The following is a 16,759-nucleotide window of genomic DNA, read 5'->3' on the forward strand; positions in this document are numbered from 1 at the left end:
GTCCCACCAGCATGCTGCCAAGCACCCTGCTGGGTCATTTCCTGGGATCTCAGCTGCACACGGACGGATGAGTAGGAACCCCAGGGAGTGCTGAAAAGCTGGAAACAGAGTGACTCCCCCCCTTCCCCAGCCCAGCCCTTGGACACATGCTGTTCCTTCACAATTGTTGTCTGGATTTGATCAGCCCCCAGGATGGTGGTATTGCTAGAACAATAGCTCACATCTGGATGGGTTGTTTTCCCTGAAAGCGTCTAGGCTCCTACAGCTGCTGGGCAGGGATTGCTGCTCCCGCTCACACGCGGATCGGGTTGTCCTCCTGCACAGCTCCAGCCACCCTGGGGCACCGGGCAGGTCTCTGGGAGTTTGTGCTACCCTTCCCTTTGCCAGCCCGAACTGGAGGTGTTACATCCTCTTTCTCACAGCTTCAGGAGAACAGATGCCCTGAAAGCCCTTTGGGATGCTCATACCCTGATGTATGATGAAGTTTGGGAGACCTCCCTTCTCCACGAGCCTGGAAGAGAGGCCAAACCAGAGAGACAAGCACATCCAACTCCTGTAAGAGACAAGGACTGACAACTGCAGCCCACAGCAGGGAAGGAACAGCTCTCACAGCAGACAGGAGATCGGATGGAAGAAATAGGACATCTAAGCAAATGAAACACATCCCACGGGGAAGGTGAAGGCAGCAGTTGGAGGCTGAGGTGAGCAGCCCCCCAGCAGTACCTGGGGATGACATGAGTGCAGACACACCGCAGGGCTCAGGAAGTCACACTGACCAAGAGCAGAGCCCATTTTCTTACCACTCCCTCTCAGACTTCATTGCTCCTCAAAACGCAACTCTACTGTTGGGTTCATCTTTGGCACAACATAACAGATGCAAAGGATGTGTTAAGTGCTTTCTGATGTATTTGGGCTGAGAGGATCAAAAGCAAATTAGGGTTTTTTTGACCAAAACCAGGACTCTGGGTGAACTCAGCCCTGGCTATTTGCCACTTTATGAACAAGCACCTCGGTGGACATCCTGTCCTCAGGATGAAACAACCAAGGACAATCCCATCCATCTTTGCCAAGTTTTGAAATTAGTAATCAATAAGAAGAGCCCAGAGAGAGTGGGCTCTCTTTCCCGTTCAGCTTTTTTATGAGCTCAGTCTGACCTCTCTCATGAAACTTTAAAGAACCTACCAAGGAATCCATCAGGCTCCAGCAAAAAGCCCTGTTAATTACTGCACCTGCCCAGCCCCAGTGGGCCTACCAGCCTGGGGAAGTGGCCACCAAGACCAGTACTGCTACCTTTGGGGTTCCCTCTGGGGTTCCCAAGATGCCCATCTCTTTACCACCTTGCTTACAGCCCCCAGACCTGAGCCCAGCACTTGTGGACTGCTCGCTATTCTGGCTCAGGTTTCCTGTAGCCAGGAAAGGAGAATTGCTGAGTGATAGTTCATTCTTGGGGCCTGTCCACAAGAGACACTCGGTGAGGTTAATCTGGATTAGTGCTTGAAGAAACCGCTTAAACAGCAGGAGGCTCCCCAACAGCCCTAACCCAATTAAGCATCTCTCCCTGAGGAAGGCAGGCTGGCTAAGCCCACATTAAGGCCCATCAAGCGTCCTGTTGATGAGATAGATCCTAACATCACAGCTGTGGCCATCCCAGAGGAGGCAAAACTGAATTTGCTACTCTGGAAACAAGGGGTTGGCAAAAGGGAAGGGAAAATGTGGGGCAGGGAGCGTGCTAGAGAGCCCCATCAAGCTCTGCCCCTCAGCTTCCTGCCCTGTGGTTTTCAGGGCCATACCAGAGGAGGCTCTTTGTGCCTGTGGCAGTCCTGAACGGCAGTACCTCCACTACCAATGCTTCTGCTTACTGTGTTATTTCTGTTCCTTCTGCTGGTACCCAGGCTGCCCTCCAGTTGCTCTTTTCACACACACTGTGTCACACACCAGGCTCACAGTGTAACTGCCCAAGGGGGGCCCATACTGAGTGTTAATTGCTGTTAATGAGCTGTTGCTGCTTGCCTTCCTAGAGCGCCAATTACAACAACACTTGTACTCTGTAAGAAGATGATGTCTGCAGCAAATGAACACAAACTTACTCCGGGACCCTGGCATTACACTGCCAGCAGCTCCTGGAAAAGCAGGAGGAGCTGGGTGCAGGATGACAGCTGGCAGTTCTCCTGCTATATCTGTCCCCTTGTTCTTTGTATGGTCAGTCGTGTCCTTGACTTGCCGTCCACATCTCCTGCCATGGTCATGAGAAAGGCTCAGTACCACGGTCTGGCTGTGTGCACACCAACACTGCCATGGGCTCAGCACAGCTCCCTGCCCCACAGCCTTGCCACTCTTCCTTCCAAGCCTCATCTGCCTGCTGTGCTATTGATATTGGACGACACTACGCATGGCCAATATGCTGGAACCAAACATAGCTCTAGAAGTGTACAGAGGCTTTCACCAGCTGAGAAGCACTAGAGCTGCCTCTGCTCTCTCCAGCAATCAGATCAGCCTCTCTCAAAGATGCACACCTAGAGAGGTGAGGGCTATTCTAAAATGGCAAAAGCTTTTACACGTGCATAAGGTCATGCAAGCCAAGGTATTGGGGCCCTTCACCAAAACAATAGCATCTGTCGACAGCACTAAGTAAGAAATTGTCCAGTGTCTCGCACTGACTTTCTCCTTTGGATTATTTTTGGCAGTGCTGAGAAGCATTCGCATCCAAACCACTGCTTTAGAGAGCCTTGAAATAAAATATGGCAGAGCTGATTCACCGTGCAGAAACCCAAAGCTCCGTTGTGCCACCTTGACCCGAAAGGAGTCGTCCAACAACATGTTTCCCCCTGCCCATCTCCATCAAAGACAACACCACGCTGTCCCCAGCCACAGCTCTTACCTCCAGGCACCTGGCTCCTGTCGTGCTGCCTTTCCTCAGTTTGTTAAGTTTTATTTTCTGTTATTCCTCCTGTTTTGGCTTCCACCCTAAAAATCCTCCTGCAAGTTTCCCAGCTGCCCCGCTCCTCATAAACACTCATTTAAGCATAATGCTTTATGGCCAAATGCCTGCTTGTGTATTTTGGGATGAATCCCCTGACCCGTAGGAAGGGCACCAACCCAACCAGCTCACCTCACCTCGCTGCTTCCCAGACTCATACTAGTAATCTCCCATGAAACAGCGGGGTACAAATTCAGGTTGTACCTACCCCAAACACCATGGTACATGCAGGCAGGGGAAAAAGAGCTCAGGAGCTCAGCAGCACCAGGATCGTAGAGTCATAGAATCTTAGGATGGCTTGGGTTGGAAGGGACCTCAGGGATCATCAAATTCCAACCCCTCTGCTGCAGACAGGGTTGCTAGCTGCTAGATCATGTACTAGATCACATTGCCCAGGGCCCCATGCAATCCATGCCCCCAGATTTCCCAACCACCATGCAAGATGGATTTCCCCTTCAGAGATTTGCCTACAGTCCCATCTTGTCTGCAGACCAATGAGGGCTGCAGAAAGAAAAATTGCAAAAGTTTTGTTATTTCCGTAGTGTTCCCATTTTCCCACAGAAGCAAGGTTTTTGTTTTGTTTTGTTTTGTATGTTGGTTTTTTGCTTTGTTTAGTTTAGTTTTGTTTCTTTCCCAACTTTCAGGGGAAAATCCTGACAAATGGAAGCCCTGATTCATACCAGCAAAAATTCAGCCTTTTTAAATTTAGGTGGAGCCCTTCTTGTCCGAGGATGAAAACATTCCTCTAGCTGCACACAGAGGGTGAGGACAGAGCCTTGGCCATGTCTCCATTAAGTAGCAAAGCCTCTTCTGGTGACCAAGTGGCAGTGGGCGGCTATCCTGAGCAGCCATGTGGCAGGCAGCAGAACCGCTCACCACACCACTAATGAGGAACATCATGATGTTCTGATCATTATTAACATTATGATGAATCTGATGGGCACAGGCCATCAGATTTCATCCCAGGGTGGGAAAACATCTAGGGGTCACGTCTGGTGCCATGGCTGAGGGGGAAACACTGAGAGAAGGGCTCCTCATCCTCCCCCTGTGCTTCCTCCGATGGTGAGAAAAGCTCAGGAATGGATGAAGACACCCACTGCCACTGTCCTGGTTATGGGCACCTGCTTCCTGCATTCCACTGGGGGATCAGGAGCTGGCTTGGGAATGAAGATGTTTTTGTAGCAACAGCCCAGCTGCTCCCACAGCATGGAGAATAGAAGGGAAGGAGAAAATCCAGAGGAACTGCATATCTCTAACCCCTTGCTCTCCCTTGGGGAGAAGAGAGATGCGTGCAGAGCCCCCATGGCAGCAGGTGCCCTCATGCCCTAGCACCATGCACAGAAGCTCCATTAAGGCATTTTGCACCCATGGTACCTGCAACGTCCCCCAGGCAACCCTCACAGTTCACATGCTGGTTCCCTACCTACCTGTATGGCGAGTCAGGGTCAAAGCAGGTCCTGGTGACATCGGTAGCCCGTGGGTCACAGCAGTCACCATCATCAAAGTCATCCAACATGTTGTTGCACTCCATGTGGCAAACACCGTCGCGGCGCTTCCAGGAGAAGCAGCGCCCGGGTCGGCGGCAGTCCCCGCCATCATAGCCGGTCAGTGGGTGCTCACACTCGGGGTCGCAGCGCTCGTTGCCCACCTTACTGGGCTCACAGCCCAGCAGAACGGCACGGCGGCGCAAGGACGAGTTGCGCACCTCCAGCAGGCTGAGCTGCCACGAGATGTTGTAGGGGCGGAAGGCCTCGCTCAGCGCCCGGTGCTGCCGCCACACCTGCTCACGGCTCACCGTCGGCCGCCCGCCGCTGTCCTCGGCCAGGCTGACCACGCGGTACCGCACCACCTTGGCACCGCGCAGCGGCCAATGCTGGTTGTAGTGGGAGACCAGCTCCACGTTGTCGCATGCCGTCTGCCCGCAGGCTGGAGGACCGAACGGATGGAGGATGGGGGGCACGGCGGGGGGCAGGACCCGGCGCCGGGGAAGCGAGGCTTCACGGAATGGCACCCACTGTTGCTCCAAAGTGTCCAAGCCGGCGGCCAGCACTGGAGAGCCACTGGGCACCTCTTCAAGGAAAGCTCGCTGGAGCTGCGCTTGGGGCAGCGCATCCTGCCACAAGGCCAGCCCGGCCACGTGTCCCCGAAAAGCATGAGCGTCCCCCCAGGCGTCCCCTCCCAGCAGCAGGGTGCGGCAGGAGGCCATGAAGGCGCTGTGCAGGGGCCCTCCCTGCCCATCAGTGCGGCCCACCCGCACCCCATCCACATAGAGGGCCATCCAGTGCCCGTCATAGCTGGCGGTCAGGTGGGTCCAAGTGTCCGGTTGGTAGCGGTGGGACCCTGTCACCTCGGTGGCGGCGGCTGCTCGGTCTGTGCGCAGGGAGAAGAAGAAGCGGGCATCCTGCTTGCCACCCAGGCGCAGGGCACGGATGCCCAAAGCCCAGCCCTTATTGCTGGCCGTGTGTGAGCAGTTGTCGAAGACTCCTGCAGAGGGGATGGGTTGGAGAGAAAAGAGGGAGGTGGTGAGAAGTGGAGAGCATCGCTGCTCTGTGAGCATCCTTGTGGCATGCCTCTGCCTCCTGCACTGAGATGACTCTTAGGGATATGGAGCACAAAAGAGCAAAGCACATCATCATGTTTCTATGTTCTGGGGTGAAGGAGCAGGGGAGGTTTTCAGAGTCATAGAATCAGCAAGCTTGGAAAAGACCTCCAAGATCATCCAGTCCAACCATCCATCTACCACCAATATTTCCCCACTAGCCCATGTGGTCACACTGAATGAAACACAGGCAAATAAAGTTGGACAGGGTCTGGATAGTGGGCACTGCTCATTATTTGGGTGAGCAGGCGGAGGAGCCAAGAGTCAGAGCTATGGAAGCTGAGAGGAAAGGGCATGAAGAGCTCAGCCAGTTGGAGAAGAGAGGCCAAAGAGAAAGACATTCCCATAGGAGCATGACTGCAGGCTGGGGTGAGACACTGCGCTTTCAAGGATTAGAATAAGTCAATCCAAAGCAAAACATCCTGCGTTCCTGAATCTCCAAGATATCTCAGTCTTCCATCTCGCAGATTTCCCTCACCCTGCAGTTAATGGCCACAGGTGGCTGGATGCACCAAACATTACAAACGAACATGAGGACATAATAAATGCTCTCAGTACGACCTTCAGGCTTGTGTCATAGAACCACAGTATGGCTGGGATTGGAAGGGACCTTAAAGGGATCACCCAATTCCAACCCCTGTTATGGGCTGGTTGCCCCCCTCCAGATCAGGCAGCCCAGGGCCCCATCCATGGCTTTGGGAACCTCTATGTATGGGGCACCCACAGCTCTGGGCAGCCTGTGACAGACCCTCACCACCCTCTTGGTGAAAAATTTCCCCCGACATCTACTAGGACCTCCAAGTACTTCTCCACAGGGCTGCTCTCAGAGACTTTTTATTGCAGTCTGTGCATATTTCTGGGATTTGCTTGATCCAAATGCAACACCTTGCACTTGGCCTTGTTGAATATCACTAGGTTCACAAGGGCCCACCTCTCCAGTTTATCAGAGTCCCTTTGGATGGCATTCCTTCTACTGTAGCGACTGCACCACTCAGTTTGGTGTCATCCACAAACTTGCTGAGGGTCCACTCAATCCTATCATCTGTATCACTGATTATGTTAAAGAGCACCAGTCCCAAGATGAGCCCCGGAGGGACACCACTCCTCACTGACCTACACTTGGACGTAGAGACATGGCCACAACCCTCTGTCTGTGACCTCCCAACCAATTCTTTACCAACCAAATAGCCCACCCTTCAAATACATCTCTCTCCAATTTAGAGATAAGCATGTGGTGTGGGACCATGTCAAAGGGATCACATCCAAGGGAACCAGGTCACCACGGCCCCACATATCCTTTCCAGCCCTCATAACCCAGCAGCAAGTTTTACAAAGGTCACTTCAAGCACTGCTGGACCCCAAGTGTTCTTTGTCCTTGTCTCCTCCAAGGAGGACAAGCTGCAGCCAAGTGGTCACAACCACTCCAGCCAAGATGCTAGCAAAAAACCCCAGCAAAACACAAAGCCTACATGGACAGATGGGGTTTGGCTCGTTTTTGTGTATGAAACCAGAGTGCTGGGTGGAAGTGCTGGGACTGCACACTCAAAAGCCATCCTCTAGGATTTGCTCATCGCTGGGACAGAGGAAACAGGGCTTGGGATCTCCTCCTGCAGTTCACTCTGTGACAATCTAGGGTGCCCCAAATTTGGTTAAATGCAAGAAGAGAGCAAAAACAGCATTGAGGTGGAGCAGCTTTATGGGGAGAATGGGACCCAGCATCCTTGCAAACACAGTCTGGGTGTGCCCCATAAATTTACAAGTGGCCCACCAAAATGGAAAGAGCCATTGCAGAGGAGATGCAAATCTTGGCATTCACAAGTCTAATTTGGCATCTAGTCTATAGGATGGGAAAGGGGAAACATAACCTGGCTTGTGACTTGTGCCCAGGATTAGAGTGATAATGCTGGATTTAAAACATGCGTTGTTGGCAACACCACAAAAACATGAAAGGAAGCAGCCGTGCTTCAGCACCAATATGCAAAAAGCTGGCCACAAAACTGCCCTGGGGTGTAAAGTTCAGGCAACGGAGACAGAGAAGGAATAAATAACCCTTTTGATTTGACTGCCAGGAGAGTGGTGAAGAAGTGCACAGCTTTATAAGGACCACTCAGAGCATCCTTTCCCCTGGGGCTCCTCCCTGAGCACCAAGCAGCTAGTGCACGATCCCATCCCAGCAGGGCAGAAGGGCTGGAGATCCTGGTGCCACCTGCACATACAGAACACAGCAGGAAGTGCTCCATCCCTGTCCCCATTACCACGGCCCCGCATTGCCAGCTGCAGGGCGCGGGTGGGAAGCTGCGGGTGACTCAGCCAGCCGGAGGTGCGTGGGGCTGACTCAAAGCCTGGAGCGGGGGATCGTGCCAGTGCCAGTGGTCGCTGTGTAATGACGGGCCCACCCTCCGCTAAGGGAAAATTAAACGACAACAAAAGAGAGAAAACTAGCAGGGGAAAGTAATGCAAAGCACCTGCAGGGCTGAGCTCCAGGTGCAGACAGCTGTGAAAAGGGTGGGTGGGAGACACTGGCTCAGCTTCCCTATCTGCCACCCATCCACTCTCCTCTTCTGCATCCCACAGAGAAAAGTCTAAGTGTGGAGCCCAGTGGTAAGCAAAGCAAAGGGGTTCAGTGGAGGGATGGAGAGTGGAGAGGCACAGTCTGCCCAGAGATGTGTGGGTGCCCTATCCTTGCAGACAGGCTGGACGGGGCTCTGAGCACCTGATGGAGCTGTGAGTGTCCCTGTTCAGCGCAGGGAATGGGGCCAGATGGTTTTTAAAGGTCCCTTCCAACTCAAACTATTCTCAGATTCTTATTGTAGCTCTCCATCACCAGCCCCTGGCTCCTGGGTCGCCGTGAGTTAACCCCACGTGCCATGTCTCTCCGCACGAGGGAGAGAAGCCCCCCTCGGCAACCACGCAAAGAAGGGAGCCTGGGGGGATGCAGAGCCCAGGGGCACCGCGCAGCACGGGCCGGGGCGGTGCGCGAGGTGCGGCTGCCACCGTGCGGCCACCGCTCCCGGGACTCCGCGGGCCGGGGGGGATCCGCCGGGAGCTCCGTGCCCCAAACCCGGGGGAGGCGAGGGGCCGGGAAATACAGCCCTTCTCCCGGTGAGTGCCCGGGACGCGGGGAGAGCGGGATTTGGGGTGTCGGTGGGACGGTACGGGTGCTGTCACCTGTCGTAGGTGAGCAGCTCCGGATCTCGGCTCTGTCCCCGCGTCCCCCCCGCTCCTCCCGGCCTCGCATCGCATCCCTTCCGCCGCATCCCGTCGAGCTTTACCTGCGATGACGGCCGGGTTGCTCTGTCCGCCCTCCGCCTTCACCCACAGCTCCAGGGTGAAACGCTCCCGCGGGATGTGAGACAGCGCCTCCGGCCGCGCCGCCAGCGTCTCCCGGCCGCCGGCGAAGTACAGGGCGGGGAGCGGCCGGCCCCAGGGGGGGCTCGGCACCCGCGCCGCCCGGCCCCGCAGCCTGCCTTCCGCCTCGCCCCGCGGCTCCTCGCCGCCTCCCCCGGCTGCCCTCGGCCTCCGACCCCGCTGCCTCCCGGAGTCCGGGGCTGCGGCTCCGAGCCCCCCCTGAGCCGCTCGGCCAGGGTACAGCCCGTAAGGATGGTGCGGGGGGGCCGCCCGGCGGCTCGGAGCCTCCAGCCCGCACGGCTGAGGGGGGTCGGGGGGCCGGGGGTCCCCGCGGGTCAGGCTGAGCGCCGTCAGCAGCAGCGCGACCAAGGGAGCCCCGCGGCTCTGCATGGCCCCGGGGGGACGGGGGATCGGGGGGCGGCGGCCCCGGGACTGCGGGAGGCTCAGGGGGGCGGCGGGCGGCAGTCGGGGTAGCGCCAGGGCATCCTCACCCGGTGCCGCTGCCCCCAACTTTTTCCCCGGCGCCGCTCTCCTCCCCTCTGCGGGCCCGGGAGGAGGAGGAGGAGGAGGGAGAGAAGGAGGAGGAGGAGGGGGAGGAAGAGGGCACGGCCGCGGAGACCCCTCTGCCTGCGGCGGGGCCGGAGCTCGCTGCCCGCCGACACCGGGAAGGAGGGAGCCGAGCGCTGCCTGCGGGAGCGGGAGATGCGCCCTTATCTAGAAAGCCCCGAGGCGCTCGGCTCCCCCCGCCGGGGAGGGGTTGGGGGGGTGGGGGGGGCTGCCTTATTTAAAGATGATTATATCCAATCTAATAAACCCCGAGCGGAGCATCGCCCTCCCCTCCCTCCCTCCGCCTTCCCGGGCGCTGCCCAGGGCGCAGCACCCCGCCGGGACCCGCTCCCCGGCTCGGTTCGGCGCGGCTCGGCCCCGGGCTGGGAGCGGATCAGGGGATGGCAGCGGTGCCGCGGCCGCACCTGCGGACACAGCGCGGGCTGCCCTGCTGCCTGCCCCGTTCGCTGCTCTCCGCGCATCGCCGAGGAGCCCGGCGTGTTTTTCTCTTTTCTTTTCTTTTCTTTCTTTCTTTTTTTTTTTTTTTTTCTTTTTTTTTTTCTTTTTTTTTTTCCTCCCCCACTTCTTTATTTTATTCTCCCTAAGACGAGCTGTGCCCACAGTTCGCTCCAGTCGTGGCACCGTCTCTATCCTCTATCCCATCCCTCACCTGACAGGAGGGGGCCACCCCCGGCCCTCCCCACCCAGAGCTCAGCGCACGCGATCCATGCAGCGGAGAACCCCGGAGTGCCCCTCCACCAGCGATCTATGTTTCCCTATTCTTCCCTTTTTTTCCCCACCCTGAGCAACGGTCCCATCTGCTTGACACATGCAGAAAGGTGGGCTGGAGGCACGCTGCCCAGGCTGGGGAAAAACACAGCTCCCCAGGATCCACTCTGGCACATCCTCACCCCCCCAAATATCATGCTGCCAAATCTCCCCTGAGAAACCCTTGGGATGGTCGGGTACATCTGAAAACCTCAGTGAGAAGATGACTTTCTTTTTTTTTTTTTTCCCTTTTATTATTATTATATATATATATTTTTCACTTCGAAGCACTATCTGTGGCGGTCAGTCTGAAGCAGGGCTGCCAGCAAGAGCTGGGAGGCCCCTTCCAGGGTACCGGCTTGCAGAGCAGCCAGGCAGGAGGGAAGGGATTGAAGCATGAGCAGCAGGAGCTGCACGCACGGGGCTTGTTTGCTTCCCATGGAGTTTGGGGGGGTTGATGCTTTAGGCATTAAAAATAGCACTGGGAACGCTGGAGGGGTGGCACAGAGCATCACCAGGACACACGGATGCAAAGAGAGGAGGAGAGGATGTGTGAGGGGTGCATGAGGACAAGGAGAGCTTGTAGAGGGGGAGCTCCATAGTTCCTGAGGATGGAGATACTGCCCAGGGATGTGGGATGGACCTCAGCAACCCTTCCAGTACAGGGGTCCCACCCGCTGCTGGCATGGGTCGGAGGCACCGCTACCCAGCGCTTGGCCCCACCACAGTGTTGTGCTAGGGCAAATGCCAGCGGTCCCTGCTCACAGTGCGTGTGAGTTTAGGAATGAGCCGAGCTTCTGATAGCCCTGTCTACCAGGGGCTGATATCAGTGGGTCCCATGGGATGGCTTATTTTCAGTGGTGGCGACTTTATTTTAAGCAGTTATTCATCATCTTGCCACGCGCCCTGCTGTGCCAGCCAGCCGTCACACCAGGAGCCCGCACCCCAGCAGCCCCAAAACACGTGTGCCAGTCCCATGAGGATGGATCCTCTGGGCTGGAGCTGGCTCTGAAGCAACAAAACCCTCCAAAAAGGCACATTTCCTTCCACACACACACAACAAAAAATAATCTTGCCTCATCAGTGCTTCTGCATGATGGTTTCACTGGTGTAAGAAAATGGCAGGACCTAGGGATAAGTTAAGGGAATAGGGACAGCAAGTGCTTTGCCAGCCTGCCAGCCACCATGAATGCTGGCACACAGAGGCTTTCCAGGCAAAACTCCAGGTGGCAGGAAATACGGGAAATCATGGAATCATTACAGTTGGAAAAGACCAGTAGGATCACCAAGCCCACCTACAATGCATCCCCACCATGCTCACTGACCATGTCCCTCAGTGCCACACCTCCACAGCTCTTGGACACCTCCAAGGACGGTGACCGCACCACGTCCATGTGCAGCCTGGAAGAGCCATCCCCACTGCTCTTTGCCATCAGAAACTGTCTCCAAGTCCTTTCCTACTGGTGCTCACAGATGGGAGCAGGTGCTCCAGCCCCTCCTCCAGCTGTCCCTGCTCTGCAGTGCCATAAGATAATGCAACTCTGCAGCCTCCCTCCAAAGTGTCCAAGGAGTGGATGTGTCCCACCTTGGAGCCAGGATGCTTTGGCTGGGAATGCAGCAGTCCTGCATTCTGTGGGCATCCCTGCATCCCGTTGGCAGCCCTGCTTTCTTTGGCATCCCTGCATCCCAGGGGCATTTCGACATCTTGTGTTCATTGCTGCATCCTGTGAACAGCCACGCGTTCTGTGGGCATCCCATGAACATCCCTGCATCCCACGGGCATCTCAGCATCACATGGGCTTTCTTGCATTGTGCAGGCATCCCAGCATCCCATTGGCACTCCAGCACATAGTGCCTGGATGGAGATCCTCACCCCACAGAGCCCAGTGCAGGAAGGCAACTGTCTGCAGGTCCCTGCTGTGCACCCCTTGGTCCCTCTAAGGCCCATGTGCTCGCCAAGGTGATGATTCTGGGGCAGAGACAAGGCTGCAGCCTGCTCCATGGGAGGTGAGAAGCAGCATTCCTGCTGGAGTTGAGGCCAAGCTGTGCCTCTCCCCACGCCTGTCAAGAGCCATCAGCAAAAGCCTTCCTTGCCCTTTGCTCCTCCATAGGCAACCATTGGAGAGCCCGACATGGGAATAAAGGCACGGGGAGAAGGCAGCTTTTTGTTCACGGCCGGGCAGCCAAATCCAGTGGGCTTGCAGCAGTAAGCCTGATCAATCAAAGCAGCTCAGGGCACAGCCTGGTTCCCCCCTCCCTCCATCCCAGCTGTGGCATCTTTTCCCAAGAAGATTAGGAGTGTGTTCAGACAGCTGGGATCCCCGAGGTCAGAGACCCCGGCCCCGCATGCTGAAGGTTGACTTGGGAACGCGGTGGGTTTCCTGCCTCCGGCTGCTCTGCAGATCAGCACTGGTGAGCAACCTGGCTAAAATTCTGGCATCAAACTTCCAGGTCCCCTTCTGCTGTGTGCCTTGTTTGAAAAGTGATGTATGTGACCCCAGCTCCTCTGAGCACAGAGCCAAAGACTGAGCTTTAAATAATGAGGAGCAAGCCGGCAGGATGCATCTCCATCACCCTGCACCTTCCATGTGTCAATGCTGGGGGGAAGCTCATGGGCTGAGCATTCACCAGTGCCTCAGTCAGCCCCCAGTACACACCATTGGCTCACAGGCAGGAGGTGAGGATGCTGCAGACGCTCACACCTTGATGTAGAGGAGCTGCCCACACCCCAGCTCTTTGCACATTGCCGAGAACTCACAGGCTCTAAATTAAGACCATCGAGAGAACAGAGCACGACCTTTGCCAGATGGGGTGTCTCAGATATTGAAAGTGATTCTGACAGCTCACAAAGGGCAGAGACCTGGCTGCCTTTATGTAACACTGCTCCTCCAGCAGCCATGGACGAGAGTGTATGGAAAAGTGAGGAGAAATGCTGGGACTGCCCTGCTGCTCTGCTCACTTGTTTCCTGCTGTTGTTGGTCAGGAGTTTCAGCCCCATTAAGTCCAGGTTTTCAAATGTATTTCTGTGTCCCAGCAAGGTGGGAAGTGTCTGCTGAAGGTGAAAGATGGGAGAGGGAGGATGCTATGTGGCCCACGTGCCAACGGCAGAAGCACAGTCCCAAGGACATCAGCTCAGCCACCTGCATGAGGATCATCTTAGTACAAACACAGTATGGGCTGGAACTCGCATCCACAGAACCCTGAGCTCTGGCAGGAGCTCCAGGAGAGCACCACGCTCACAGCAGGTAAGTCCAGGTGGAATAATGACACATCCTTCCTGCATTTCCAGTGTCCCTCTGCCAAGACTGACATCTGCTTGCTGGTTCCCCCTGGACGTGTGGCTTGCACGGTAGCATCTCTTCTCCAAGTTAGCATGACTTTCCTTGCCTGAGTGTCAGTGTAATCACTTGCGCAAACCTGCCACCTCCAGACAGCTTTTGCTCTGCCTTCTGTAGTTGGGTATGTGTTTGTATTTGCCACTCATTGGTGCTAGGAATTAGAGGTCCATCCTGATTACTGCTCCAAAACACAACATTGTTCTGTATCCTTTCATCCAAGTTCATCACAAATCCAAGTGCACCATTGGTCCCCAGCCTCTGCAGCCAGGGATTGGGGTTTTCTCCACAAAGATCTTGCTGACAAGGACCATCCTTTCCAAACAAGTGCCTTCCTGGGTGCTGTAACTCACTGCATGTTTGAAGTATTGGGTGCTCCTGCTAGGCTGCCAGTGCTTCCCAAAAAACCCACTGCATCACTGCCAGAGCACAGCAGGGCCTCCCAGACCCCTGTAGACCCTCTTGCCTCCCCTTGAGCTTGCATCTTGACATCATCACCTTTGAGTGTGGATCTTCACCAGAGGGCAGCAGGAGGAGGTATTACTACATGCCCCTTGGACAGAGCGAGGGAGCTTGCTGTGCACATGCAACAGCCATAGGTGATGCTGTCTCCAGCTTCAAACCAACAAAGAAAAAGAGTGAATGTGGGCAACGTGCTTGCAGGGCTTGCTTTTTGTACATGATAGGATGGCCCTTGCATGGCTTGGTGGGAGGCTGTTCTGGGGACATACCAAGAGGCATCATCCCCTGCAGGAGTAGCTGCAGGGCAAGGAGATCATCGGTTGCCACTTGACCGTGTGCCCAAATCCACTCCTGTTCTCCAGGCTCAGATGTGGCCCTGTTGTCTTCAGGTTCTTCGTTTGCCCACCCTGAGCTTTGGACAGGTCTTCCCAGATGAGTCTCCCATGGATGGCAGAGAATGGAGGAGGACGCTCCCAAATATGTCATGATGGAAGTTGATGCTCCCAAGTGCATTACAGTGGAGGATGATATTCTCAAGCACATCATGGTGGAGGATGATGATGTTTCCAAGCATATTACAATGGAGGATGATGATCAAAGAGTATGATGATGTTCCTAACTCATCATGACGGAAAATGCTGATGTTCCCAAGTGCATCATCACTGTTTGACAGTGACCACACGCCTGAACCCCATGAAAACACCGTGGTTCTTGGTCTCCCCCCAGTGACCAGACCACAAATAACAAAGCAGCATGCTGTACCCATGCGCCAGGGGTTTCCAGCCCATCAAGCAGAGCTCCCAGAACAGGCATGTTGTTACCAAGTAATTATACTAATAATTATTTCTCCGAATCCTCCCAGTTAGTGAAACCCTCTAGATGATGCACCAGCTCACTTTTGCATATTTGGAAACAAGAACCTATTTCCCCACATGCATGAGCACTCCAAATGTATATATTCATTCATTAAGGAGCACTGACACCGTGGAGGCAAATGACCTGCCAACAGATTTACAGCAGGAAGTAAGTCACTGCCTCTGAGCCTGCGCTTTTAATGTAATTAAAGTCCTCTGTTTGGAATTCGGTGCTAATTAATATTCATGCTCTGTTCCCCATCTGCCATTCCCGCGTTGCTGGTTCCTCCTGAGATTGATCAGAGGGTGATTAAGGCAACGAGCAGACAGAAGGAGGGGGAGGCTGGTGGGATGGATGGAAGGGGAGATGGACTGCATCCCAGACCCTGGCTCAGCTGCAAGAGGCTGAAGCGGGGACAAGTTACGGGGCTGATGGGGAAACAACCCTGTCGGTCTGCTCCTGGAGTCCTGCAGGGTTTGCCTGGCCGAGGACGAGGGCAAGAAGCATCTCCAGAGTCGGGCTACAGAGGACAAACCAGCAGCTGCGGTGTGAATGAAAGCCTAATTGAGATAGAGCCTAATCAAGATAGAGTCTAATTGAGATAAAGGCTAATTGAGATGGAGCCTAATTGAGATGGAGCCTAACTGCCAACTCTTTTGTGTTCATCATGGGGTGCGAAACATGGAGCTCACTGGGATGCTGTGCATGTGCCCTTGCAGTCTGGAAGCTCACCACGGCCACACACCCACTGGGACAGACACCTGTCCTGCTCCAAAACCATTTTGTCTGAAGCCAGGCACACATCGTCCATCTCTGTGCGTGATACATCCACATGCTCTGGGCCGGGGGCACGGTGGGTGGCACGGTTCACAGGGGACCACAGGGATGCAGGCTCTGGGCCAGGTGCCGGCGACCCCAGTTGTGCAGCAGGTGCAGGGCCAGGGGGTTCCTCAATTAATGAAGAGCATTTCAAAATCCTCAAAATCCATTGAAGGGCTTCATCTTGATGCACCCTAGTTGGAGAGCTGAGTCCCGCAGGCATCTCCTGTTTACGTAGGAGCAATCAAAGTGATTTATTCACCCGTCTGAAGCACGCTTGCTCTCTGACCGTCCATCCATTATGCTTATCTCTCTGTCCTAGTTACCAGCCTAGCAATCCATCTCACCCACCCTAATGCATGCCCAGCCACTCTACAACACGCCATGCAATGCGCGGGGCAGGCGGCGCTGGCCTGGCTTTGTGCAGCACTGACGTCAGCCCGAGCTGACCACCAGCACTCTCCTGGACAATTAGGATGATGGGGCTTGAAGCCATCTGCAGCCATAATTGGGACCAGCTTTGGCCAGGGCCTGGTGATGCCACGCAATGGGCACTTGGGAGAAGCCCTCCCACGCTGACCCTACACGTGCTTGAGGAGCACACGTGTGCAGGGAAACTGTGCTGGTCCACAAACCTGGGCTTCGTGTTTCTCCTAAGTGAATTGCAAAAGCAGCGCGGTGCTGGAGTGGCGTGTTCTCATCCGTTATTGAAAGAACGCGCCACTCCGGTGTTGCAAAGCATCCAGGAGAGGCAGCTCCTCACTCCTGCTCACCCCCAACAAGAGGAAGGGGAGGTGTCCAGGAAACACCTTGTCACCTCTCTGCTCTTTCACTGGGGACAAGTGGCTGAGACAGGCTGAGGATGCCTGCCAGCCCTTTGCTTGCAGCACATGGGCACCCAGTGGGAGAAATGGGGTCCCTGTGCCCTGGTCCCATCCTGAGCTCTATGGAACACGTGAGGAATGTGGCCATGGATGAGGCAGCGTTGATACTCTGTGTTGATACAGTCGCATGGTTGCATGGAGTTCTCCAGTCCACAGAACAGCTCAG

At 55.3% G+C, this 16,759-nt stretch overlaps 1 protein-coding gene across 1 annotated transcript in view; it reads right to left on the bottom strand.

Annotated features, from left to right (window-relative positions):
* Window positions 1–9,314, bottom strand: part of PAPPA2 (pappalysin 2) — a gene marked incomplete at both ends in the record, with an annotated part of 71,787 nt that extends 62,473 nt beyond the window's left edge. The window contains 2 exons of the mRNA XM_079536280.1: window positions 4,405–5,461; window positions 8,849–9,314. Coding sequence (XP_079392406.1) covers window positions 4,405–5,461; window positions 8,849–9,314 — 1,523 coding nt within the window. The remainder of the gene's footprint in view (window positions 1–4,404; window positions 5,462–8,848) is intronic.
* Between the last annotated feature and the right edge of the window lie 7,445 nt (window positions 9,315–16,759).

The sequence above is a fragment of the Tetrao urogallus genome (genome assembly GCF_951394365.1).
Source record: "Tetrao urogallus genome assembly, chromosome: 5".
Taxonomy (NCBI): Eukaryota; Metazoa; Chordata; class Aves; order Galliformes; family Phasianidae; genus Tetrao; species Tetrao urogallus.